This window comes from Thamnophis elegans, chromosome 2, assembly GCF_009769535.1.
Source record: "Thamnophis elegans isolate rThaEle1 chromosome 2, rThaEle1.pri, whole genome shotgun sequence".
Classification (NCBI taxonomy): Eukaryota; Metazoa; Chordata; class Lepidosauria; order Squamata; family Colubridae; genus Thamnophis; species Thamnophis elegans.
In genome coordinates, this window is record NC_045542.1 from 124,438,096 (window position 1) to 124,465,961 (window position 27,866).

At 37.9% G+C, this 27,866-nt stretch overlaps 1 protein-coding gene across 1 annotated transcript in view; it reads right to left on the reverse strand.

The window, feature by feature from the left end:
* The window catches only part of GRM7 (glutamate metabotropic receptor 7), a 474,525-nt gene that overhangs the window by 308,728 nt on the left and 137,931 nt on the right, over window positions 1–27,866 (reverse strand). Inside the window, exon 2 of the mRNA XM_032210561.1 lies at window positions 7,240–7,456. Within this exon, the coding sequence (XP_032066452.1) occupies window positions 7,240–7,456 (217 nt within the window). The remainder of the gene's footprint in view (window positions 1–7,239; window positions 7,457–27,866) is intronic.

Sequence of the window (27,866 nt, forward strand, 5' to 3'; positions counted from 1 at the left end):
GACCGGACAATGCTGGCTGGCGGCCCCCCGGGGAGGGCCTTCTCTGTAGCTGCACCGGCCCTGTGGAATGATCTTCCCATAGAGATCCGGACCCTTACCACTCTCCCTGCCTTCTGTAAAGCCACCAAGACCTGGCTGTTCCGGCAGGCCTAGGGCTGTTGATCAATATCCAGCCCCACTTAGACAGAATGGATGGTGTGTAATTTTAATAATTGTATCTTTTATCTTAAATTTTAAATGCTTTTTTATCTTGCCTGTAAGCCGCCCAGAGTCCCAACGGAGTGGGCTGCATACAAATTTTATTAAATTGAAATTGAAATGTTTGCAGGGTCATTTCTCCCTGAGGCATATACCCATCCCACTAGATCAGATAGAGTGGGAATGCTCCTTTACATGCTGTCATCTGATGGGATCTTGGAAGTGTGCTTTCTCTGCAGCTGCTCCAGCCTTTTGGAATTATCTGCCAACTGAGATTCTAGTTGTCCCTATCCCTTTAGCACTCCAGAAGGCTGAAAATATTTAGTTGTTCCTCTAAGCATTGGGCTAGAATGAAGCTTTAGTCAGCAGGATAATAGTATGATTGGTTTGGTGTGGTAGCAAGGATATTTTGGTTGTTATTTACTGTTGTTTTTAAAATAATAATATTGTGTGTGTGTGTGTGTGTGTGTGTGTGTGTGTGAGAGAGAGAGAGAGAGAGAGAGAAAGAGAGAGAGATGGGTATGCAAATGATAGATTGATAGGTAGGTAGGTAGGTAGGTAGGTAGGTAGGTACATACATACATACATACATACATACATACATACATACATACATACATACATTAATTATAAGAACAACAGCTAGGTGATAAATTTGGCTGTGATTCAGCAGTATCACCTTGGAAAGTTCACATTCAGGAAAGCTGTGTTTTAAAAATATGCCAGGTCTGTGCATCTGAAGAGGGATTTGCAAAGGAATAAGAATTTATCAGGATAATTATATAAGAAAAGGGGTATACTGGGCTAAATAGAATGAATAAAACTACTTTAGACAGTGGATTTTTAATGTTTTTAAACATTTGCAATGCCTTTGCACATTGCTTGATATATGCAAAGGTATCTGGCCTCTCTCAAGTCTGGATCAACTCTTGAAAAATAGAACAGTGTGTCTTACATTCCTTTTGGGATAGCACAATCAACTGAACTTCACAGCACAAATTATGGGAAAACTCACTTTGTAAATACTGTAAATTGGATTTTTCTCTCATTAAGATGGGATGAAATTTGCAGAAAATTTAGCATATTGTAAGTGGAGGAAGAATGCCACATTGCACTGAAAATTATGTTTTACACGTGCCTAATTTAGATAGGTAAACAGGCAGATGATACTTAAACAAAACAGTTTCTACCTGCTCAAAATCCTATTTTGAGATGTTTCTGTAGCTATTTTCAAACAAATAGTTAGAGGAAAAGGGAGTACAAAAGGACAAAAGGAAAAGATTGTGGCAAGGAATAAATGTATAGATAAGGCCAACTCTGAGGAAAACATCTAAGAGAACAACAATGCAATTGTTAAGCCAATCAAGCAGTGGTGAGATTCAGCCAGTTCACACTGGTATGGGTGAACCTGTTGTTAAATTACCTGTGCTGCAATGGAGAAATGGGCAATGGAGCAACCAGTGTGAGGCAAGGAGAAGGCCACTTTCTTTCTTTCTTTTCCCTGCTTCTCTTCCTTCCCTCTGCCGGCTGTTCCATTTCCCATTTTTCCATTGCAGCGCAGTGCCCAGGATCCACTTTGATAGCTGAGGGGTAAATTAACAACTGGTTCACCCAGGGTCTGGTTGGCCATCATTGGAGGCTCATCCCGCAAGTGCAATGGAGCTGGAGAATGGGAACAGGCCATGCCTCCCAAGACAGTCAACCTGATCCTGGGTGAAGCGCTTGTTAAATTATTTGAATTCCATCACTGCAATCAAGTAGATAAATCAGCCAAATGTTTACATACTTTCTTATTTACTCAGATGCTTATTTTAAAAGACTTTGTATGGCTACCCGTCTTGTAAAACACATTTCTTGGTGTCTTACAACAATATAAAACACAACAATATTAGAAAACCAATGGTAATAAAGCAATAAAGAATTGTCTAAACCTAGAAGAGTGTGGTGAGCAAAAAGTTAAGTTATTTCAAGTTTTCTCCACTGCTGTCCCCAGGGTGCTGAGATCAGAGCAGCTGATGGAAGTCTGATTACAATGATCACTGAAATTTCAAAGTGGTCCTGTCAGATACTGAACCCAACACTTCCATAAAAGTGTTACAGAAAACTAGAAAGCAAAACAGAATATAAAACCAGTCCATTTATCTAGTTTGATGGGGATGCTTCCTTTCTGTTCAGCATATTCCCAACTGCTATAGAACGGCAGGGCAGTTTCGTGGAGGATCTTGAAGGAGTCATGAGGCAATTTAGAGATAGATTTCGATATCAACTTCTAGTTTCAAAAATCCCAAATTGCTCCACTCTGCTCTGAATTCTTGTTATCATCCACATCATACTGAATACAACAATAAATAGGCCAGATTCAGACAGATAAAAGCATTCCCTGAGAAACGTTCATCCTAATCATTGAAATGGTTGGAATTTCTCAGAAAATTTCAGCAGAAGCTACTTCTATTTTGTATCAATTTCTACCCATTTCATTTTGCTTCCTAGTAGATCAGTTCCAGTTCCACTGCTAAAGGTCACATACGGCATGCTTATTCATGGTTAATCTAATTTTTACGTTTCCACAAACTAGGCTAAATTCTTGTTAAGGATATCGTACAAAAGTACTGTCTCAACATTTGTAATCCAGCCCTGACCTCACATACTAAATACTATTTATTGCAACGTTAGATTAGAAAGAAAATTGCAATAGCTTATCCCTTTAAATAATTGTTTTTTCCTATAGCAGCTTGTTGTTACCATACAACATTACAATATTTCACAAGTAGATCTTTTGGCCCCTTTTTTTGAGCCATTACTTGCACGAGACTGCCAGAGGAAACTGATATTCTATACTGCTTGGAACCATTTTTTTTTCCAAAATAGGCCTGAAGCCTATTGGAGATCAGTTTAATTTTCCTTCCAATAAGTCCCTTGACAGAAAACAAAGGGGTTCCCCCCCCCCCCATCCTATTCATGGCAGAAAGACTCTTGCTGTCGATTGAAGGAAAGGGCTGCCCCATGCCTTATAAGTCAGTATAAAACAGAATGTGCAGCTATTAGATTTCTATCTATTATCTGATATATGAAGATAAGATAGATGATAGATAGATAGATAGATAGATAGATAGATAGATAGATAGATAGATAGATAGATGGATGATAGATGGATGGATGGATGGATAGATAGATAGATAGATAGATAGAAGATATATATATTAAGATAATACATATAGATGATATGTATAGATATAGAAGATATATATATTAAAATAATACATATAGATGATATGTATAGATATAGATAATATATATCAAGGTAATATATATGCAAGAAATCTGTTACATTTTGCCAATTCAAGTTTTCCGAATCCAAATCAGAATTTCTGAGCCAAGTATACCTTTCTGGAAATAATCCTGCCAGACTTAGAAGAAGTAAATATGACAGACAAAACACCATCATAAAAGTCCTTAATCACCATGGAAGATGGCAGTATATCTACAAATGATCTACAGATTCAGAGTTCAATGCTTAAGTATCAGCTCTTGCACTTCTCACGCATGACTTTTTCCTTTCTACTTCATGATTTGTGCTATTCCCAAAGTATGCCTTTCTATCCAAGTTGGAAAAAACATTAGGCAATACAAATCTGGACTGAAAATAGTGCAAGATTAGAAGACGTGGTGAGACCTGGCCCATAGAATTGTCAAGAACTAGACATCACTGAATGGATAACATCGTCACATCATCAATCTAAACTGGATAAAGTCTCTAATTAGAAACAAATCTGGAATGAGCTTTCATATCGTGATGTATAACAATCGTATTTCTATCTATCATAATTTTCACTGAAAAACCTATTGGAAGAGAAGGAATTAGTGGAATAACATTTCATGGATGGGAAGCAAGATATCCATGTATAATAAATGAGGAGAAACTGTACCCTATTTCCCCAATATATATCTAATCTACAAGCCATTAAAATAATGGCTTGGAGAAATAAATAGTGGCATGAAACCAAAAACAGTTGTCATAAGTGCTGTGGGTGAACAATGAATCCATCATGGAAGTGATTTTTTTAAATCAAAGCTGGAACTTGGAATATTGATTAGAAGCCAGTGGATGTTGGTATCATTTAAAAAATTTAAAATTCAAATATTCTAGAACTCTAAAGCATTGTAAGTGTATGATTGATTATTTTAAGCAGGAAGATTATGTTTTTTTTAAACTGAATTGTTTTCTAACAATTAGCAGCTTTATTTCAATCTAAATAAATTAATATGCATATTGAAAATATGATTGAATCATTTCTATCAGCACCTATTTGATGTGTTGCTAATTTTACATAGATATCTTAATCAGTAGGCAATAGCTACACATGTGCACAATTCAGCAATGCAAAAGCTATAATTTTAGCTTTGGAAATGAATAAACTTGTATTTCCATTATTAACACAAATGTGAGTTTTCATCCATTCCTATGTCACTGAATCTCAGAAATTTTCCCTATATGATATTAGATAAATATGTATCCAGACAAATGGGAAAATGCAAGCAAACACCAACATTTTTTTCAATACCAATATGAAGAATCTTTCTCATAAAGAATTCTTTTTTAAACTGCAGCACTGCCACAAAAGCAAATTGTTACATGAATAAAGAATAGAATATCTTTAATTACTCAGTGACAGTTTATAACATTAGTAATTATGGAGGTGCTCTTTAATATATGAATAATGTAGGCAGACCAAACATCTAGATTCTGCAGCTATCTTACTGATTATTGAATCTAAATAATCAATCAGAGTGATCTGGTGTTCACATTCTTCACATGAACTGTTTTAGATTAAAAAAAATCTCATTGGATAGCAAATCTATCTAATAAATATTTAATAGGAATTTGTAATCTTATACTATGTATTTGCTTAATTTAGTTCAGAGGTTGTATTCAGCCAGTTCTGGAGAACTGGTAATGGCAATTTTGAGTAGTTCGGAGAACCGGCAAATAGACTGGCCCCACCCCCACTGCCTCCCAGCTGATCTTCTTTTGTTGCCCTCAACAGGAGAATGGAGCTGGAAAGCAGGTTAGTGGGGTGGGGAGGGAATGGGGATTTTGTAGTAACCTTCTCCTGCCATGCCCATCAAGCCATGCCACACCCACAGAACCAGTAGTAAAAAAAATTGAATCTCACCACTGATCTAGTTCATTTTAGCACAAAATGTTTAGCCAAAGAAATTAATTAACTTCATTTATTTCAAGAGCTTTCAATTAGGAGTAGAAAATGTGTGGCCTTCTGAATCTTTCAGAACTATTAAGCCAGTGATGAGCAACGTTGAATATTGCATTTTGGTGACATTGGGAAGGCTACAAGTTCCCTGTCTCTGGTCTGGAGAATAATGCATTTAATAAATTAATATATGTTTCAGTTACAAATCAGATGTATAGCAATGGTTCTCAATCATTCATATCCTAAGTTCCATCAATCACTTTCAAAGAACGTGGGTTTCACTAAATTGGGCATGCCATTTTCCAGTTTAGGCAGGTGAACGGCTTCCCAACAAGACTAATATTGAATAAATACCACAAAGGTATTTGATCCAATGGCAAATAAACACATAACTGTATGATGTTTTTTGCATTTGATGTAATTCTATTTGTTCTCCTTGTAATCAAGGAACAAGCAAAAATATTGGAATTGACTTTTCCCACACTAAATTATTGTGATATCACATGTGATACAACACACTCCGAACAACACAATAAATACATTTTGTATATATTTCCCCATCATTATGATATTTTAGTGAACAATGTCAACTTTGGATTATTTTCTGTGAATGTTCTCTTTTTATTTCAACCGTTGTCATTATTATTGTTCTAATATGTTTAGTACACAACAGATACAATGAATGATTTTATCTAAATGCATCATATTGTTTTCTCAAGCTACTAAGGCAATAATAAACAACCACAGCAAAATCCTTTTACTTAATTAACTTCTTTTCATGTAATCTTAATTTATCTATCAAATATTTTAAGAATTTGAACTAACAAAAGATTAGCTTTCCTGTACCTTGGGATGTTCCAGAATGATGAGAAATCATTTCTTTCACAAGCATTAAATAGATGACATATTCTATTGTAGAGAAACAGACTGTATATATTTATATTAATGGCTTTCATACTATGTTCCCCAAGTATTCTGGGATTGTTTCGAAATTTGTCAAGGACTTATCAGTGAGATTCGTCACAACACCAGACAAACCTATATAGAATAGTGCTTTCCCACAGTTACCAATCTAGATTATACTACACATCAGCAAAAGAGTGTATACTAATGCCAGAATCTGCTACAGAATCTGGTTTGAGCATTTTAATTAAATGTAGGAGAAGTTGCTTAGCATACTCCTTAAGCAGCAAAAGATGGCCAACACATAAACATTTAAAAATCATTGATTTATTTGAAATTGTTGGAGTAGCAAGGGAGTATCTTCATAAACCTCTATGCAGTCCTCGAATACAAATCTCAGGGTTAGTTCAATACTATTTCAGAGGTAATAAAATTTGATCCCTCTATCAAAAAACAAGAGATTTCCTTCTTAAAGCAGCCCATACAATTTTAAAAAGTGTGAAATTATATGAAAAAAATATACAAGAACTATCTGATACAGAGTCTGTATCTAAAAAATTATCAGCTTCAGAAGTACTCCTGACTTGAAGAGATAAAGACTCAATATTGTCATTCCAAAATATAAGATTTCTAACAGTGGGGGATCAAAAATTTGATATAATTTCATTGTTCTTTTTTTTCCTAACAGAGTATTAATGGCATTTATTCCTCTGACTTCTAAATGCTTATATCTGAAAATTCCTACAAAAGTCAAGAACAGCTTGAAGGACCTTTGAAAGAAAATGATAAAATACAGAAATGTTTAAAAAAATATTCTGAATCAGGCATATGTACACATTTACATGCACAACTTTAGGTATTTATTTATAAAATATTTAATTATAATTTATACAATATTATATTACATGCAGGATGATTCTTCACCTACCTGACTCTCTGGAAATTTGTATAAAGGATTCCATGCCTTTTTCACCATAGCTGCCTTCAGAAGCCAAGGTGGAAACATAGTTCCATCCCAAAGCTCTCACAATGTCCACCATTGCCTGTGCTTGGAAGGAATCTGGAGGAACAACCCGTGAGAAGAAATCGTAGCGCCGGTCATCACTTAACTCTGGTGCAGTTGAAGCATAACTGATTTGGGGTATCTAGAGAGAAAAAAGAAGTGTTAATGGGACTTATGAATTGATAAACTCAACACACGTACAACACAATTAGTTTTAGCTGTAATACAATTAGCCTTCCAGATGCTCATCTGTTACTTTCTATCTTCATCAGCCCTTAAGTGAAAGTCAATGAAGCTATCTTTCAAATAATTTTCATCACAGGAATACTAATTGGTAGATATTATTTCTATCAGCCTTGCACCCCAAACTTCCATTAACTTGCTTTTGATGAAGCAAGTTTACGTATTTGCCTAGATTTAATTGTGGATAAACCGGACGTAAATGCAGCTGCTGAATCAGTCTGGTACTGGGTGAATTTCCCCTAACGTTTAAACATCTGTAGTGATTTGATATTTGAACTTCCTCAGGCTGTTATATTCTGCTATCATTTTGCACTGATTATCATCCATTTCATTAATAACCTGTTCTGTCCCCCCTTCACATCTCTTAACAAACGGCAAGATGAATAAACTTAAAAGGAACTTTCTTTATCAGTTCTCAGCTCAGACTGGCTTCGAGCCCAAAAGTAACATAAATACAGTCTCGAACGAGATAACAGAATGAAAACAAAACAACTCTTATAAGCAATGCACTTTTCCAAGTGTAGCCTTGAATCAGGGTTACAGGAAACACCAAAGCACTAATCCAAGTGTATCAAGCAATGTTGTACACACGAAGGAACGTTGACTCCTGCGACTAGGGCGCGGCAGCATCCATCCTTTTATCTCCAAACCTGCCCCTAACAAGCCCCAGCTGCATAACAAATCTTGTACCCCAAAAAGACTCACAGCAGACATCTGCTGAGTCACAACAATAACCATTGTCTACAAATAACAATAAATCCAGTTTATCAGACACTACCACCTCTAGCATGATACCTCCCCAAACTCCAGTCGTTTAGTGAGGCAGGACAACTTCAAGAAGCAGTTTGATTCTTAAATAAGAAAAATGTGAAATTGAATACATTTCTCTTGGCTCAGGTAGGAAAGTGACACTGGGATGCATAAGAAAAATACAAAGGTGTTTTAAATACAATAAATGGGGCTATTTTCTCTGCTTTTTACTGAAAAAAGGAAGCCTTCATCCAATAATATTTTTTCCCAGCAATAACCCTTCTTCTTCCTAGCGTATTCCCACAGGTGCAGGTCCTCTTTTCGGATCATTGAACGCCACTTTGCATGTTCATCTGCATTTTCAGGGAGCAGTCCCATGGCTTATATATCTTGTTCTCAACAATAATTCTATGGCATAAATTTCTGAATGGTTCCCTGAATATTTGAGATATAAACAAACAAACAAAAACCCTATGAAATGGAGAGGGACAACAAGTGCCATACTTCTACTATTTTAGTTATTTGAAACATTTATATAGCTGCTTGTCTTCTAACCAACTCTTGAGTATCTTCAAATGTATGTTTCTTTGTATGTACGTACGTATGTAGGTATGTGTCAGATCCGTATAGCTGTCATTTGTCAGAGGAAGGGGGAGAGAATTATAATTCGTTACAATTCTTTGCTATTTTCCTTTCCCCAAGATGTGTCTTCCATCTTGCATTGCATTCTTGTATAACCTTTCATCTGATTTATAAACATTGCCTGGCAACTCCACTGCCTGGCTATTTCTCACCTCTCCGTGAATGTACAGGGGGGAGTGGGCCATGTGGACAGCAGAGTCAGAAGATGGCTTTGAGAAAGCTCTCTTTTCTCAGAGCAGTAACATCTTCACACCTGTCCATTGACTGAATCCACAGCGGACAGTTGGGAGTTGGGACAGTCTAATTCCTTTTTTTCTTAATTGTATGGCCTGAGGAACCTGTATTTGCCCTGCTATCACCCCTTTTCAATAAAAGTCTCATTTTGAAATGCCAAGTTTTAAAAGTCTTTGCTTTCCTGAATAAAGGGGAGAGGCTGGCCGTACAGTATGTATGTCAACTAATAATTCCCATTGGATTAATTGATCCTGATTCCAAGTAACAAATCAAACTGTTTTTCAAATTTATATATAAAAAGCCCATCTAGACTAATAGAATATTTTCACTGCTTACCAAGGGGCTAGATAAACATATTAGAAGTGTATGTGATTAAATTGTTACAGAATCACATTCAGAGCTTTAGGTTTTTTGCTTTTTACTCTAGTCGGGGAGGGGGAGTAAATATAAGTACGGATGGCATCGAAGACTCTGCAAAAACACGTTATCATACTTTTAATTTTCTCTCTCGCTCTTCTCATTTTTGCTCCAATACATCTTGCATCTTTGTAGTCCCTTTTTTATCATCTCTACTCCCTGAAGGAGCATTGCCATTCCTAGGTACATAGTCATCAACTTAGATGTACAAAGCAAACAACATCTGCTCAAGTCAGTCTTTTTTTAAAAAACTATTTTTACTACAAGTCTGGTTCATTCACTAAATTCGGTTCTTGAGTAGTCAGGTCAGTGATGAATTATAAATTGCCAATTTGTTCCCAAGGTAATGCTACATACCTGACAATAAGCAGGTAAATTTGTAATAAATATAAATCTGAAAGAGATTATTAAAGAATCTGAAATTTACATCTTGCTGGGCTTTAGATTACTTAACTACCATGGACGGTGCATGGTCAGCTCTCAAGAACCTTTTGATGAAGAAATGGCACCATTGTTGTGTGTATAAATTTGCACATTTATTGAAGTATCTATCAATCTTTCTGATGCTGAATTCAGATGATCTACCTACTGTATCTTAGGCAAAAAAATGCATACTCATGAAGGTAAAACAGAGATAACCTGAAGTGGTAAAAGAGGAGGAGGCGGAGGCGGAGGCGGAGGAGGCGGAGGAGGAGGAGGAGGAGGAGGAGGAGGAGGAGGAGGAGGAGGAGGAGGAGGAGGAGGAGGAGGAGTGAAATACAGGTTTTGTCAAACTCCCAAGTAGGCACAAATTAGAGTTAAGCTTCCCAAAGATTTGAACAATACAATTAGAAGTAAATATTTGTTTTATTTCAGAAATGGTCAACATTGCAAACTGTTGACAACCATTGAATAGTTCGATAGTTTGATGGTGAAACAGAATTTCCATACATTTCTAGTTGACATCTAGCACTCTCTTTCATGAATGTAATGTAATATTTATTTATTTAATTTATGTATTAAATTTGTTTGCTGCCCATCTTGCCATGGCAAATACATTTAATAAATAAATTTGGATTTATTTGATAAATACTTGACATCCATTTCTCAAAATCACTCATTTTAATGCAGTGGTTCTCAATTCCTCCCCCCTCTCAATTATTCCCTTTCAGTATCTTAAATAATGTAAAAACCATCACACACAAAAAAAGAACTCAGAATCAAGTGTCTCTATAGTGATGGCCCCAAATTAAATCCTTGACTTACAAACAAACAATTACACATTGTTCATTATCTCCATTACCTGCCCAAATGACCCCACTTTAAAAGGCCCTGCATTAATGGTGTTTGCATGTTTCAGAATTCCTTGCCATTTAATGGAATCCGGACTGCAAAGAGGCAGAATTAGTTTGGTAAATGTGTATGCTGTAAAGTATGTTGTACTGACTTGAGGATGGATATTTAGAAGCAGGAAAAGGTCTAAGCCAGATTTGTTGCCCTTACAAAAACAACAACAGAAGCATCTAACCTGTTTTCCATTTCAAGGAATTTCATCACTAAGGTTTTTTTTTTCCTCTTTAAGTGGCCTTTCTAAGGTCAGATTACCAGACAGGGGTAGGAAAAACTAAAACCTGAAGGAACCACAAAGTACAAGAAATTTGGGGAGGAAAATTAGGTTGAGACAAAGAGGTTGTGGAGAGTCTGAAAAATAAAATAAAAAAATGAAAGCAGCATACAAAACAGTTATGGTCACTATCTTTATTCCATATGCCTTACTGCTGGCAAGTCCACTAACTATTGTTGCTACAATATTTCCCCAAACGTTCCTAAATTCTGGCTGAATTTGTCAACTCTGAAGCCATATATGATCACATCCAATTTACATGGAACAAATCATGGCTATCAAGTCTAATGCAGGACTTACGACCACAATTGAGCCCAAAATATATGTTGCTAAGTGAGACATTTGTAAAGTAGTTTTGCCCCATTCTATGACCTTTCTTGCCACAGTTGTTAAGTGAATCATTGGAGGTGGCAAGTTAGTAAGATGGCTTTTAAGTGAATCTGGATTTCCCATTGATTTTGCTTGTCAGAAAGTCACAAAAGGGAATCACATGACCCTGGAACATTGCAACTGTCATAAACATGAATCAATCGCCCAATGCATGAATTCTGATCACATGACAACAGGGATGCTACAATAGTCATTCATAAGTGTAAAAAGTGGTCATAAGTCATTTTTTTCAGTGCAGTTGTAACTTTGAACAGTCACTAAATAAACTGTTGTAAATTGAGGACTACCTGTACAGATTTGTGACTTATTCACCATGTTAAATGGAGAGAATCTCCATTGAGACCAGTTTTTGTGAGCCTCACAAAGTCGGCTGGTAGGTTTAAAAAACCACCTTATCCTCAGTCGATTCTGGTTAGTAGAAGAATGCCTTTATTAGTGAGGTCAACACATTCAACCATTCCACTTCACATAGATGAGTAAAATAGAGCAACTTTTAACCTGGGAATGCTGAAATTCAATTTAATTAAGCTGTAATGCTTTAAAACATACACATAATCCAAATTGAATATTGCCTTTTTTGGCATTATATCATTTCTAACTTTTTTGTGTGTTTGCTTCTCTCCATTGAAAAACAAAATGTCAATCATATGGGTGAAGGGTAGGGACAATAGAAAAATTAAATAGACATGAACAGAGGATGAGAAGGAACATTGTAAACAAAGATAAACTTGATAGGAGATTTAGCTTAACATGTAATTCAAATGGGTGGAAACAATATCGTAGACGACCCTCAATCTGTCAAAAACCTAGGAGTACTCATTTAAAATTATCTAAGCTCCAGAGCTCACTGTAACAGCATTGCCAAAAATTGTGAAGCTTCTTCTCAGTTAACACTGTATTTATAACAAGGGTACACAAAACCTTTGTCAGGCCAATTCTTGAATACAGCTCGTCCGCCAGGAACTCACACTGCATATCAGACATTAACACAATTGAGCAGGTTCAGAGGTACTTCATGAGAAGAGTACTCCACACCTCTACTCACAATAGAATCCCTTATGCCACCAGGCTTGAAATTTTTTGGCTTTGGACAATCTGGAACCGCACAGTCTACGGTCCGATCTAAACTTAGCACACAAAATTGTCTGCTACAACATCTTGCCTGTCAACAACTTCTTCACCTTCAACCACAATAATACATGAGCAAACAATCAATACAAACTCAAGGTAAACTGCTTCAAACTCGATTGCAGAAAATACGACTTCAGCAACAGAGTGGTCAATTCCTGGAATGCACTACCTAATTGTGGTTTTATCCTCAAACCCCCACAGCTTCAATCTCAAACTGTCTCCCCTGGACTTCCCAGTCTTAAGAGGTGCATAAAGGGGGTGTGCATAAGTGGACCAGTGTGCCTACCATCCCTGTATTACTGTCCCCATTTATTTGTACTCATTTCCTTTGTTCATGCCCATGTTTATACTTATACCTGTTATCTCGTACATATTTGACGAACAAACAAACAAACAATAATTCAAAGAGAAAGAATTTGCTTCCAGGTCGATATTATAACAAAATCTGGCACCACCATATCTTACTGAAAATAAGGAAAGGCAGCTTACCTTTGAATGATATAATTTTTACAAGAAGAGAAAACCACATCAGTTTATTTGCATAATGGAAAATAGGCAGCATCTCCTTACAAACACAAAAGTAGTAGGCTAAAGTGTTCTTACATCCCCTGCTCCCCCCCGCCCCGATGAATGAGTTAGTCTGAATTCAATTTATTCTTCCCAGGTTCTGAGTTTGTCAATAGGTGTAAATCAAGAATTTTGACTTTAAAACAAACTACTTTTTTAAAGAAACATACAGTTCCATGGATGGCTTGTATAATAATTTTTTAAATCAATTCTCATGCCTGAGAAATCCATAATTTTTGATGCCTTGAGAGAACCCCAGAAAATTTGTAGCTGGTTGATTTATCACTTTCTTTTGAAATACAGCTTCTAGCTTATATATAAAAGCTAGTTCAGTATTTGCTAAAGTAGAAATGAATTTGTAGGGATGAGAGGAAATGAAATCTCAGGGTTTGGGAGGGATTTCTATGTATGCCTGCAGGTACTTAATTATTATTTTTTATTGTCACATAACCAGCATGGATTCTTTTTAATCAGGAAGGAACAGGCTATATATGGTAGAACATTATAACAGACCAAGAAGCAAGCATGGCGACATTCTAATGGAAAGCTTCAATAAAGCAAATTTCATTTTCACTCTAAAAGTCTGCTAAATGCTCTATATTCTTTCTGAATGCTTCTGCTCTGTATACTTGCCTGTCTGTTCTATTTGTGAAGGTAAAGGGGTAAGGTACATTTTCCTGCAAAAAAATGTTTAAAATATTACAAGAATATATGATAGGATTCTTTTTTAAAAAAAATTCAATGATTCAGGGGTTTGTTAGTTCTTAAATCTAAGGAAACTAATCTTTATTTCAGCAAGTCACAAATCATTTCCTTCTTTAAAAGTACCATTTTGATCATATTATAATGTTTTTCCAACTGTGCATGATGCTGCAGTTGTTTTTTAAAAGATGATACCCTGCTGCCATGGAAATAAGGATGTCAACAGAACCATTTCCAAATTGAAGTTGAATAAAAAGAGATTGACAAGGAAATGGAATTTGCTGAAGCAAAGTAACAAAGGAGATCATTTTCATAAAGAAAGATTTTCGTAAAAGAAAATTTAAGAAGCTATGAGCATTACATTTATTGGACAGTCACTAGCTCTGTCAGGAACTATTACCCCAATACAAGTAATTAGAACCAGTTTGGTCTAGTGATTAAGACACCAGGCTAGAAAGTGGAAGAATGTGAGTTCAAGCCACCTTAGCTATGAAACCAGCTGGATGACTTTGGGCCAGTCACTCTCTCTCAGTTCAACCCACCTTTCAAGTTTGCTGTTGTAGGGAAAACAGAAGGAGGAAGATGTATTGGATGTGTTTGAGTTATTTGTAAAAATAATAAATATCCTTAAAATGAGGGATGCAAGATAAGTAATCAATTAAGCATGATGACTTGCTCATGAAGATGCTGCAACTTATGTGTCAGATCTTGAGATGAAAAATACAAGGGCAACATTTGTTTGATGGCCTCCCATCATCATGCAATCTCATCTCAAGCTCTGATCATAACAGATTCAGTGAAAAGTAACTTTGGCAGATGAGTACAATTCGAGCCCAAAATAAAAGAAATCAAAAGGTTTCTCAGAGTTGACTCTGATATTTGTGCTAGGAATTACTGACTTGCTTTGGCCTGTTCTTGTTTTGATTCTTCATACCTTGCAAAGAACTAAAAACATTCATGACAACATAAATGCAGCATCTCATAGATCAGAACTTAGTAGTAAATTTTCCTATTCATCTTTTGCTTTTGTTACACAGGTGGAATTTAACAAAACGAGACCAGCTTAAACTTAAAACAGAAGAGTTGTCAAAAACATTACATAAAATAAAAAAGCAATTTCTTGAAGAATTATAAGTGTATAAGATCATGCATATGTGTATTTGTTGACATATTAATGAGTTACCACTGGGGTATTATTAAGTGCATACTTTGCACTAATTTTACTTTCAGTTTTCTATTACATTTTATTGATATAGTTTCCAGACAATGGGGGGAAATGTACAAAAACAAATTTCTAACATTTGAAATGTAACTTAGTATTAATTTGCTTAAATGAAAACAATGTCTGATTTTTTTTTAAAAGGAGCAAGTGGAGAAGTTTTAATTGGGCACCAAAAGTACTAGATTGCTGTACTTGATGGGTGATTTAACACCATCCATTCTGAATTAACTGACATCTTTATTCACAGTAATGTAGAAATGTTCTTCTGACAGAGCTTAAATATCAGGTTTCAAAGATGCCATTAGTTTTCCAATTTCTTCATTCATCACATAATAATAAGCTTTGACATTTCATCTGCAATGAATATTTTTTTAAATAAATCTGAATTAAGATTAGTTTAAAGCTTCTATTTCTAGTACACGAATAACTAGCAAAAATAAAAAATGTATAACTTCTGTTCCTAAAGTCCACTGGATAAGTCCAGTGACACACACTGCTTTTTTTTTACTGATAGAGGACAATATTTGTAACTTGAGGTTCAAATGAGGGATTTCAACAGACACACTGACATAAGCAACATCTACATACCAAAGAGATAATCAACAAGCAAAAAAAAGGTGTGATAACCTGGGGCTGGGCACGGAAAGCAGCACTTTGGAATGAAGACTTAGCTCTCTTTTATTGTTCCAACTTTTCCTCCCAAAGTTCCCACACTTCACTGTAAGTTGAAACCCACACATGCACCTCTACTAGTTCCTGGCTGCTGTGAATCCAGAGAAGCAGCCAGTTTCTGAGAGCAAACACAGTTCAGAGTCCTCACTGCACAGACGGGTTGCTGGGGATGAAGCACAGCCCGAAGCAGAGCTGTGTCACTGAATACTTGCTCACAGCCAGACCAGATAAAGCAAAGCAGGGCTAAGTGCAGTAAGACAAGGTGGGCTGTCAGTAACTGCAAGCGTGGCTGGAAAAAACACAATGCTTGTTCCTGACAAGTGCCTCTCCCCACAACATCTCTTTAAATTTGTAGTTGCCAGCCAGTGCCGGCTGGCAACTACAAGGAGGAGGGCCTTCTCAGTAGTTGCCCCGACCCTTTGGAACGAACTCCCCGTGGAGATTCGTACCCTCACCACCGTCCAGGCCTTCCGCACAGCCCTCAAGAACTGGCTAGCCCGTCAGGCCTGGGGACAAGGATAGCCACCCCTCCCGAATGATGAATGTATGTTGCTTATTACTTTTATTATATGTGTCTATGTTATTGTTTGTACTTCCCCTCCCTGATTTTATGTGAGCCGCCCTGAGTCCCCTCAGGGAAAAGGGCGGCCTACAAATGTTAATAAAATCAAAATCAAAATCAAATCAAATTTTATTCCCCAGGTAAGCCTTGTGATGAGGGGTGGGGCTCCCCCCCCCCTGAGCATTCAGTTCAGCCTGCACTGATCACACCTCCTCTCTACCCTCTGTATTCAAGGATCAGATGGGGGAGGAAATTGCTCCTTTCTGGAGCTCTGGAGCTCCTCTTCTCTGCTGCCTATCTTTCCCTCTCCTCCTCTCTTGCTCAGTCATCCTTCAACCTCCCTCCATCACTGGCCACCCTCCAAGGCCCGGCAGATCCAGGACTGCCTGATCCTGCTCCCCCAATCACTCCTCCAGGGCCAGAGTGGCTGTGCCATCCTCCTCTGTTGGCCCCAGCTCTGTCTTGTCTTCTTCCTTGTACCCAGGCTCAGACAGGGCCAAGACAAAAGGGAACAAAAAGACCAAAACACCACTTCACCAGTAATCAACACCCAGATGATACCAAGATTAACATTAGGGTAACAATCATGAAGCAAACAATACTCCAATCAATGAACTGCCGAAGAAGCTAACAGTAAACAGCCCAACCAAAGAACTGCCAAGACAATTTCCAACAGTACTGACAGACAAGACACGAAGGTATAAAATGAGACCAAATTCCACTTCCTAATAGCACTGATGATCTTATCTAGTTTGGGTAATGAAAGATCGGCAAGAAAGCAACCAAGCTCAGGGAGCACCAAGGATCCCTCGCTGCATTATTAGCACACCATTTTCCCTTTGCATTGTTCTATTTGAAAGTCTGTAATCCTAGTGAGAATTGAGAAATTCCAGAATGGTGGCATTCAGAGCATCTGTGTGGTTCAACAGTATAAAAAGATTTGCTGTCTGGTGTGATATTTAACCTGTGCATTTTGTTCCAGTCCCAAAGGAATTTTATTTCTCAGAGAAGAAAGTGGTGGAAAACAAATGCCTGACCTGCTCCTGAAATCAGCTTTATATAACTAGGATATTCCCCAAGATCAGAAATCTTGTTTTAGAGCATGTCATAAAAAGGGAGAAAAGGAAATTCCCATTGATTCATGCATTGTTCAAAATGCGTTAAAAATGTTCACTAAAAAGATATATTTTTAAAAGATTTACTATTGTACAATATATTCCTTACCTGTACAATATCTGCACTGAAGAAGGCATATTGCCTATGCAGAAGAAAAGCATTGTGTGGATATTAAAGTTATTGTTTCGAAAGAAATTCATGCAGGTCCTGTGATATACTCTTTATATTATAATATAAAGGGTATATCACAGAGGTAAAAGAATTATAATAATTCTTCTAAACTTTAAACAATTTCTAGTTTACAAATTTTGTCTCCAGTTTACATGCTCATGTTGGAAAGCTACTAAAATTATTGTGTTTCTTCGAAAATAAGACAGGGTCCTATTTTCTTTTGACTCTCCCGAAATGAGCACTTGGTCTTATTTTCGGGGAGGTTTTATTATTTTTAAGGTGCAGGAGGAGGTGAGCATGGTCACCTCATGGCTGCTGCTGTGTTGCAATATTTTCAGAGAGGGATTATTTTGGGGGGAGGGCTTATTTTAGCACATGTGCTCAAAAGCCCAATTGGGTTTATTATCTGGCAGTGGTGGGTTCCTACCAGTTTGGACTGGTTCAACTGAACCAGCAGTGGTTTGGCAGCCTGGACCACTGAAACTGGCAGTGCCCCAGGCCTGCTATGCCCTCAAACCAGTTCTCCAGGCAGCGCTGTAGGCACTGCCATCTTGTTTTTCAGTTCTGCACATGCACAGAACAATTTTAATTGCACTGTGCATGTGCATGCAGCACACATCAAGTCCGCGCACACAGCACCCACTTGAGCGAACCGGCAATAGTGCCTGCTGGAACCCACCCTTATTATCTGGGGAGGTCTTATTTTCATGGAAGCAGGGTATACATATTCAAGCAGAATTCTGTGTGCTCACATCACAGGTTTCCTCTTCCGCTATATATTTATAACAGAGAATAAACAATTCTTTATGATTGCCAGAGTAGGAAATATAGAGTATTTTTGAAGAAGCATACAACTAAATACAAATAACATCAAACTGGGAAATACGAGTTACCAAATGACAAAAACACAAACTGTTTTCAGCAGCAAAAGATGTAAAAACTGCAAGGTAAACTGTTTGTGCTAACTCTGAAATCCGATTTCCTTTCTGTTCAAACCATGTTGACAAGAATTTTTGTGAGAAAGGCCAATAGGTGACAAAGCCATTTTTATTTGTGTCTCTGACCTTTTCAGTCCCCTATTCCTGTGATTCACATTCACATTCATTATGAATAAAGTCCATAGTTTTCACTGTTTTCATTCCACTCAATTAGAAACAAACACTTCTCTCTTGCTAAGAGCCTCCTGGTATAAAATGATCAAATACTGCAGAGGGTAGAGCACTTAAATGTACTTTAAAACATGAAGAAGTCAGGTGGTGTAGTTATAGTGCCTTTAAAACCCATTATTGCATAAACAGTTGGGATAATCTAACATAATTATCTACAATATACTACACAACTGTTTTGCTCATCTGCAAAGCTATTAGGGAAAATCGCCTGCTCTTGAGAGTAAAATAATATGGAATGTTATATTTGAAAAATGCAGCTCCTGGTGTGCAGGGGGGGGGGGTTAGTTTGAATGGTCATCTTTCTTCCATTCAACCATGGTGCATGTGGAGGGAGTTTTAATTCCCCCCCACCCAGCCTTGATTATGATGGGCTTACTAAATTTAATAACCTTTCATGGGTACTAATGGAATGTTTACCCAACTGCCACCCAAAAGGTCAGTTCTTGTGACATTGTAATTGAAAATCACATACTACCATTGTGGCATAGACTGTGTGGAGTCTCTTCTATGAACATGCCCACAGAACAGAAGATTAATAGATTTAATGAAGCATGCAATCTGGGAATGCAAGACCAGTTATTTTTTTGTTTTTAACCTGGAGCTCCAAGAATACAAACTGATGGTATTTCAACTTATCATTAAGATCCAAAGTTGGACAATGATATCTTAAAAAAAAACCCTTCTTTTAATTGAATCCTGGTTGGTTTGTTGGTCTGGTTGGTTATCATTACAACCTTACAGATGAAGGCTTGAATCAGCAACTTAAATTTTCTCCTGTACAAACATATATAGATATACCGTGTTTCTCAGAAAATAAGATTGAGTCTTATATTTTTTTAGACTTGAAAATAAATGCTTGGGCTTATTTTTGAGGTGGTCTTACTTTAGTTGAGGTGCAGCAGCCCATACTTGGTGAGCTGGATGCACCCTGGATGCACCATCACCTTCATTCTGAACCTTTTGGCAAACAGGAAGAAAATGGGGAGGGGAATTTTCCTTGCCTCAGTCTGTGATGAGCTTGAGGAATGGATGACAGGCAGGAAAATCCCCCTCCCCATTTTCCTCCTGTTTGCCAAAAAGCCTCCTGCGAGACTCCCACAAAAAGGAAAAAAGCAAAGCTGGAGCAAGACAGTTTCTCTCCCCCCACCACCCCGCTGAGCCTACATCAGCACTCATGCTGGCCATACCGAACCCCTCGGCTTATTTTCAAGGTAGGGATAATATTAGGTCCACCTCCCTAAAATTAGGGTTGGGCTTATTATTTGGGTGGGTCATGTTTTCGGAGAAATATACATATACATATACATATACATATACATATACATATACATATACATATACATATACATATACATATACATATACATATACATATACATATACATATACACATACACATACACATGTGCACATGCGCGCGCGCACACACACACACACACACATATTTGCACTGCTAGTATTTGAATTGACCTTATCATTCAACATAGCATTCCTGGAAACAAATTGATATATGCTGCAAGTATAATTGTGTGTATACAGCAAATAGCTATCAATATACTGTTAATGGAAAAATAAAAACCCATTTTGCATTCAATATACATTGAAATAAATAAATGCATATATATTTATGTAAAATGACATTCAGATATTACTGAGAGAAAATATATCTTAGAAAAAAAATATCTAACCACTCTCAAAGCCCATAAGAACTAGGATGAAACATGCTAATCACACAGCTACCTCTGAAAAAATCAAGAATGCCAACCAACCACATGTTGATCTGATATTGATCTGTCTGTGGTAAAGGGATGATTCTTTATATTCAGATTTCATTGCACCTGCTCAGACATAAAGAGGTGGAGCAGTTGGTTCCCTGCTGGTGCAGTGGTTAGAATGCAGTATTGCAAGCAAACTCTGCCCACAGCCTGGAGTTTGGTCCTGGTGGGCTCAAGGTTGACTTAGCCTTCCATTCTTCCAAAGTTGGTAAAATTGAGGCCACAGACTGTTGGGGGTGATATGCTGACATTGTAAACTATCTAGAGAATGCTGTAAAGCACTATGAGGAGGTATAAAAGTCTAAATGTTATTGCTATATTATGGAGTCAAAATCATTTTAGACAAGTCCAGGGTTGCCAAGGTGGCGCAGCCAAGGTTGCGCAGTGGTTACATGCAGCCTGCAGGCTACTGCTAGATCAGCAGGTCAGCGGTTCAAATCTCACCGGCTCAGGGTTGACTCAGCCTTCCATCCTTCCGAGGTGGGTAAAAATGAGGACCCAGATTGTTGGGGGCAATATGCTGACTCTCTGTAAACCGCTTAGAGAGGCCTGAAAGGCCTATGAAGCGGTATATAAGTCTACTGCTATTGCTATTGCTATTGCCATGAAATACTGAACCCCATTTAAAATGTTCTCCTAGGACATGAATAATCTGATGGATTCCAATACCACTCCTACTATGGACCTTGGAACAAAAATCAAATTATTGAATAAGTTAATTATTATCATGCTCCTGAAAACATTTGAGACTGATCACAACTCTAAACATAGGAGATACACAATCTAGTAGCAACACCAAAGAATGCCCTTTTGTAGATTCTTGAAAATGAGTCTGTGCAAAGGGTGGTATCTTCACAGCTTCAGCCCCAAATCGTAACTTATGCTAAAATGGATATTCCTTCAGATAGATATGCTCCAAATTTTATAGTGTAAAATAGATAAGTTATAGTCAATGGATCCCATTTTTGTGCATCCTCCCCACACCCCAAGAGTTCCTTATGGAAGTGCTGAAAACTGGTGATGTTTTATGATTCTTCAAGATAGGAAGCACTACAAAACTGTAGAATACATCCCAAAAATAGACTCAACATAACTTTAAAAAAAACATCAAAACTCATCTCAAGGACCCAGGAATATAAAACAAAAAATCTGGGCATTGTGCCCAGAAAACAATTGGCAACCAAAGCAAATCTTTCGTTATTGGTGTGATATATTCCTAGTACTGCATACCAGTTAACTGCCTTGCTGCTACATTTAACACCAATATTTGGATGCTGTACAGCGGCAGATCCACATATAGCATGTAGCAGTTGCTTAATTAAGATATAAACATGGTAGGAATAACTGTTGCCAGGTCCAACTATCTCCAAAAGTTAAAAGTTGAGACCTAAGATATGAGACTGAAACAGCCTGGAAATGACTTCTACTATTCATGCAGAAGGTTTAAAAAGTTTCCATGCAGGGTATCCGGATAATAGATGCAATTTTAGGGAGACGAATTGCACCTGAATGTAACAGAGAACACTACCATCTAACAGTCAAAACAAATCAACAGTGGAAACAATGCCCCAGAGGTGGTGGACTCTTTTAACAGATGTGTTCAAAATATTATTGTAGATACTTTCATTTTGATCCCTACATCAAAGGGGCCTAAATGACTTTTGAATGTTATCTTGTCATTCACACCATTATTATTACTGTTTGCCTATTCATGAAGCTTAAGGCAGTTTGCACAAGACTTTCTCCTAACTGTACCTCCCTAACAACAATCCTGCAAGAAAGATTGAGTTAAGATAGAGACAATCATCCAAGTCACCAAGTTAGTGGCATGGGGAATTGAGTTGGGGCTACACGCTCTCACTAATAATTATCAAGCATAATATTGCAATAATGGTTTCCTAGGGAAAAAAATGGGGCAGTCTTATTTTCAGATCTGTTACTGCCATGATTTCCAGCCCATATCAACAAGTTGTATGGAGGACCAAGACAGTAATAGGGGTGGCAGGTTATAGTAATAAGACAGTGATGGCAAACCTTTTCAGCACTGAATGCTGGAAAGGGGGAGCACTTCATGCACGCTCATCTGGGCTGCGACCAGGAAGAGGAACTGGAAACGGGGCATGTGCATGCTGGAAAATGAACTTCCAGTTTCTGCCATGCACATGTCTGCTGGACAAAACGTCTTTCAGGTCCATGTGCGTATCGTGCATGCTCAAGCCAGAAAATGGAAGACCAGCTATTCCGGTTTTCGGCATTGCTACATGCACAAAGGCCAGTTGATTATTGTGTGTGCATGCACAGCAGAATCCAAAAGAGGAATGAGCCATGCTGCACATGTCAGGCAAAATGGCTCTGTGTGCCACTTTGGGCACGCGTGCCAAAGGTTTGCCATCATGTTCTAGAAGGATTATTTTCTTTCCCAAGTCAGTTTCCTACATTATGTTATCTATCATCCACTTCTTCCACTACATCCTCTGCTTACAAATGGGAGCATTCGTCCATATTTTGACTTCATCTAAAGGCATATTTAGGATTTTTCAGTTTGTTCTAATGTCATCATATATTTTTTCCTTATGCATCCAAACAGCTACTGTGCCCCACCCTGCCAATTAGAATTCTTCTGCTTATCTGAGGCTGGTATCAAATCACACTTGTTTTGTTTTCTTGGCCCTGAACATGAGTTAAATAAAAAGGGGAAAACTCTGACAGCCAGCATATGACTGTCTAACAAGGGTTAAAGAAATCAAACAGAAAGGAAAATGTTACAAAGAATTATGCTTAACAGAGAAAAGACAGTGCCCCAGGGATTAGACACATAATTCATATAATTACAGCAGGCCCATTCACCATCATGGATAGGCACCTGGTTGGGGGAATCCAAGCCTTTGGGGACTTCTTAAAGGCTAGCAGCCCTTAACTATATTCTGTTCACTTATCGCAATGACAACCCTGATCATGTACTCCTTTTTGACCAATTAACTCGCCATGACCTCTGCATGCTGCTATAAAACCAGGTACAATAAATTCCAAATCTTGTTCAAGGCAGCATTGGGTTATTCATTGGCCTATCATATTTTACCATAGCAAAGTATGGAGTTCAATCACATGAATGGTGTGAATTATAGGTCTCACTTCAGAACTTTCAAAGGGCCATCCAGTAAATGTGTGGGATTGACACAAAGAGCTGACTGTGTGGAAACAAACAAACTGTTCGGACCTAGGCTTCCCCAGCAGCACAAAGTCAAGTCTTCGTCCCGATAAACCCATTTTATTTCATGTACAGTGAATTCCTCTCTGGCAAAGTCCCGGCCCACAGAACTTTCAAGATAGTTCACAATTACGGACCTTTATCAGGCTTGGAGAGTGGCCAGGCTGACATCTTTCAGATGCTGCAATACTTGGCAAGAATGTAGGAATGAACTAATTGTCTCCTTCAACCATCACTCCCCTTTCGGTCCCCTTTTATTCCCAATGGGAGGGGCCATTCATCATTCATCTGTGGCCTTATTCCCAAGTCCTTTAGCGGTTCCCTTCATCTGGTGACCTTGTGCATGTGCCCACTGGGAACAGGCTCCAACTGTTCATCACTGATGTCTGACTCCGAAGACAGCTGATAACTGTCAGATGACCCTGGCCCCATGTCTTATCAGAGCCTTCCCCAGACTCTAGGACTGGGCCATGTTTCTCCCCAATCTCCTCACTTTCCGAATCTGCTGCCAGCTCTGCTGGCCACTGGCGGGCCAGAACACAAACAAACAAATTCTGCTGAAATACAGAATTGACAGAAATCCCTCTCTCTTTGGATCAACTATTTTCTCCCCCCCCTCCATACAATGCCAACCCTTCAGTATGGTGAAATTGACAATAAGCTACACAATAGCTTGTATGTATGCCTAAGGAGATTATCAATCATCCATGAAAAAAGCTTGGGACAGTTGTATGTATGTATCACAACATTCTCCTCCATCCAGTCAGAGGTGAAGAATCTTTTTGGGTGAGAAGCGAAACGCCTTCAAAGAAAAATCAGAAAGTCCAGTTGCCTCTTGAAAAAGCACCTTTGGGTCAACTATGACCTGGAGGACTGAAAATCTCCATAGACATTCTCCTCTCAACATACTCAAATAATGTGTATCCATGAATTAAGCCATACAGTAATTTTGGTTAATGTTCAGGTTTTGGTTAGTGTGCTAACATAGTTGCAAATAACTATGGTTTGCAAACAGTTGTTTATAGCTTAACTTTGGGATACATTATAAATAGTCCTTGATTTATGTCTGGTTGTTTAATAACTTCCAACTTACAATGAACCACCCATTTTTAAAGTCACGGTGGTCACGCACACTCACATCCATGGTCATGTGATCATATTTAAGGGACTTGGCAACCAGCTCACCTTTACAGTCATTTGCAGCAACCTTCAGTCATGCAATTGCAACTTTTTTGTCAGATTTCAGTATTTACATTTGGTTACTGATAAAAACCACAGACTGAGAAAAATTGATTCACTTAACAATTTCTGTGTTCACTTAAATTCTATGACATTTGCTTAGCGATTGCAATGTTTGTTTAACATTTGTGACATTCACTTAACAATTTTCACAAAAGATATCAAAAAATTAGATCTGGTCACCTGATGCCTTATAATGATAAACTGAAGATTAGAATTATGGACTCAATTACATTCATACTTTTTTTCCCCCTTGAGCATCGTTTATTGGTTTAAAAATCAAATTACAAATAAAACAAGTAATACATGAAAAAATGGTACTGGTTGTCTTGATGGAGTAAACGAGAAAGATGTGGTTAGATAGAACTGAGAGAGGCCTGAAAAAGAGAAGAGAACTTTAATAAATAAAATAATGAAATGGATATGGCTGAAGCATGGATGGTTTGCAAGAACAGATGATGCAGAAAGTATAGTAACTGTCAGCACTTAAGAGATAAAGAGATAGATAGCTCTATTCATAAGCAAATACCCTCACCCAAGATCCAACACAGGAAAAAGCCATTAAGCCACAATAGGAAATACCCAACATCCTTTCAGAACACAAGCCCATTCCTTGCATTACCTTTACAAACTTCAACCAAACCTGAGAGCTCAGACAAACTTTGCCTATAGAACCAGCTATGACTGACAAAACATCTATATGGCCCCATGGGAATCTGTCAATAGCCAATAGAATACATGTTATTGCACAGGAATAGGAAGCTCAAGTGCAAAGCACAAGCAAAGGTATATAACCGCCCCCATACTCTCAATTCCATGTGGTCAGCTGCCCAGAACCCATGCAGTTCTGCTTCACTATTAAACCATCTTTCCAAGCAGCCTCCATATTTCCAGTGTCTTTCTCCCGGATATTTCTTCCAACAACAGATTGCACTGAAGACTGCAGAGTGCAGATATAATCTGGATGTGTGAGTGAGACATCACTGAACAGCAATTCCTTTCAATAGTATCACCCTCATGTCTGATTCTCCAAGCTCAAGTGGGAAAATTTTAGAACAAAACATTCCTGTCCATAACTTCTATTTTTATTCATTTGAAGTACCTGCCTCTCAGTTCTATACAATAATGTTAAAAATTGGGTTATTTTCTGTTTTCTTTTGTTTGCCTGGATTATATTGAAGTTGTTAAATAGGGCAAACAGTTCTTGTCATCAATGCTTGACACAAGCAGCTTTATCTTGTATTTAAAAAGGAAGAGAAAAAAATAAAATATATAGGTACCAGGTTTTCCCAACAATAAGACAGAGTCTTATTTCCTTTTGACTCCCAAAATAAGCACTTGGTCTTATTTTTGGGGAGGTCTTGTTATTTTTGAGATGCAGGAGACGGCAAGTGTGGTCACCTCATGGCTGCTGCTGTGTTGCAATATTTTCGGGAAGGGCTTATTTTAGCACATGAGCTCAAAAGCCCAATTAAACTTATTATCTGGGGAGGGCTTACTTTTGGGGATTGCCTCATTTAGCAACTGTTTACAGTTATGATGATGAAAAAGTTAACTTTGCAACATGCTTTAGAAAAGTCCTTGTATTTATAGCTTCCACAGATCTATAAAGCAAAGGAAAGCTGAAGTAAGATCATAAACACTGTTGCATTTTTACTTAGTGACCATTTTGCTCAGCAACGAAGTGGTTGCTCTCAATTATAGTTTCTGAATGAGGACCATCTGTAAATAATTCATACAAAACATCGGCCTCCAGATGGCAACTTTTCTGTCATAATTTAGGCCATTCAGAGATCACCGGATGAGGAAATGAAGTTAGCATGCAGCATTCTGGGATCTTGCCTTGAGAGCCTTTAAGCGAAACTTCACCAAACTAAGCCTAAGAACCCCTTGCATACCAATCATAGGTAGAACCCAGGGGTGGATTTTGGCTGCTATTATGCTGTTTTGCTCAGGGACGCGCTGCACGAAGGCCTGCTTCACATGTGCACACACTTAATGCATGTTAGCATGCATGTGCAGTACTAAAAAAATGAGAGACAAAAAAAACAAGAGAGACATTGAGAGAACTGGTTCAGGGGCGTGGTAGGCCGAGTTACTATCTATTCGGCTGAACCAGTCTGAACCAGTAGGAACCCAACTTTGGTAGAACCAGTTGTGGGATGCTTCCAGTTTAATAACTGGTTTAGTGAGTGCTTGCTTAAAACACTTGCGTGCTGTACAGCACTGAAAATGGACCATTTAGAAGCTCAGCTGCTTACCTTCCAAGTCAGCAATGGTAAGTACAACAGTGAAGAGCAAGGGGGGGGATCAGCTGTACTGTGTAATTGAAATGAGTTTAGAAAGCAGGAAATAAAGGACAGGATAGGGCAGGAGCGGGTGGCCAGGGCCAACTAATCATCGGTGCTACTGGTTTGCCCAAACCGGTCAGAACCGGCTGAAAACCACTTCTGGGTAGAACCTCAATTTGTGGCACAGTTTTAAACAGGAGGAAATGTGGGGAAAAAAGCAATTTTCCTTCAGTTCAGATGCCTTGATTTAATGCATACCAGTGAGTCAATATATTTAAATGTCTCCTGAAAAGTTTTTTCCCCCCTGTTTTAGGTAATTTTCACTTACTTCTGCACAACACTAGCCTTTCAAAATTATTCATACTTCTCTTTTAAAAATCAGCATACACTAATACAATGACAGCCTTACAAACCCTAAAAAAAGACTTGGCTATTCAACTTGCAACAT